General features: G+C 58.3%; 1 protein-coding gene across 1 annotated transcript in view; it reads right to left on the minus strand.

Moving 5' to 3' along the window:
* EMH_0008280 (CTP synthase, putative) overlaps positions 1 to 264 on the minus strand; it is a gene marked incomplete at both ends in the record, with an annotated part of 8,353 nt that overhangs the window by 2,388 nt on the left and 5,701 nt on the right. The window contains one exon of the mRNA XM_013498299.1: positions 165 to 262. Coding sequence (XP_013353753.1) covers positions 165 to 262 — 98 coding nt within the window. The remainder of the gene's footprint in view (positions 1 to 164; positions 263 to 264) is intronic.

Here is a 264-nt window from a genome sequence, read left to right on the forward strand (position 1 = left end):
GCAGCAGCAGCAGCAGCAGCAGCAGGTTCATCTCTGTCTTGCAACGCAACATGCACGCGACGGAGGCCGTGTGCAGCAGACCTAACTGAAGCAGCAGATGATAGCCGCTGCAGGCTGTCTCCTGTCTCCTCTCTCCCTGGGGTTCTTCTCTGGCGATCCCTCACCTGCTGCTGCTGCTGCTGCTGCAGCTGCAGCTGCTGCTGCTGCTGCAGGTTTGTTACTTCTCTCTCCTTCTCTGCTGCTTTGATAAAGGCGCTGCTGAAG

This window comes from Eimeria mitis, genomic scaffold (genome assembly GCF_000499745.2).
Source record: "Eimeria mitis Houghton genomic scaffold, Emh_scaff332, whole genome shotgun sequence".
In the NCBI taxonomy this organism is placed as follows: Eukaryota; Apicomplexa; class Conoidasida; order Eucoccidiorida; family Eimeriidae; genus Eimeria; species Eimeria mitis.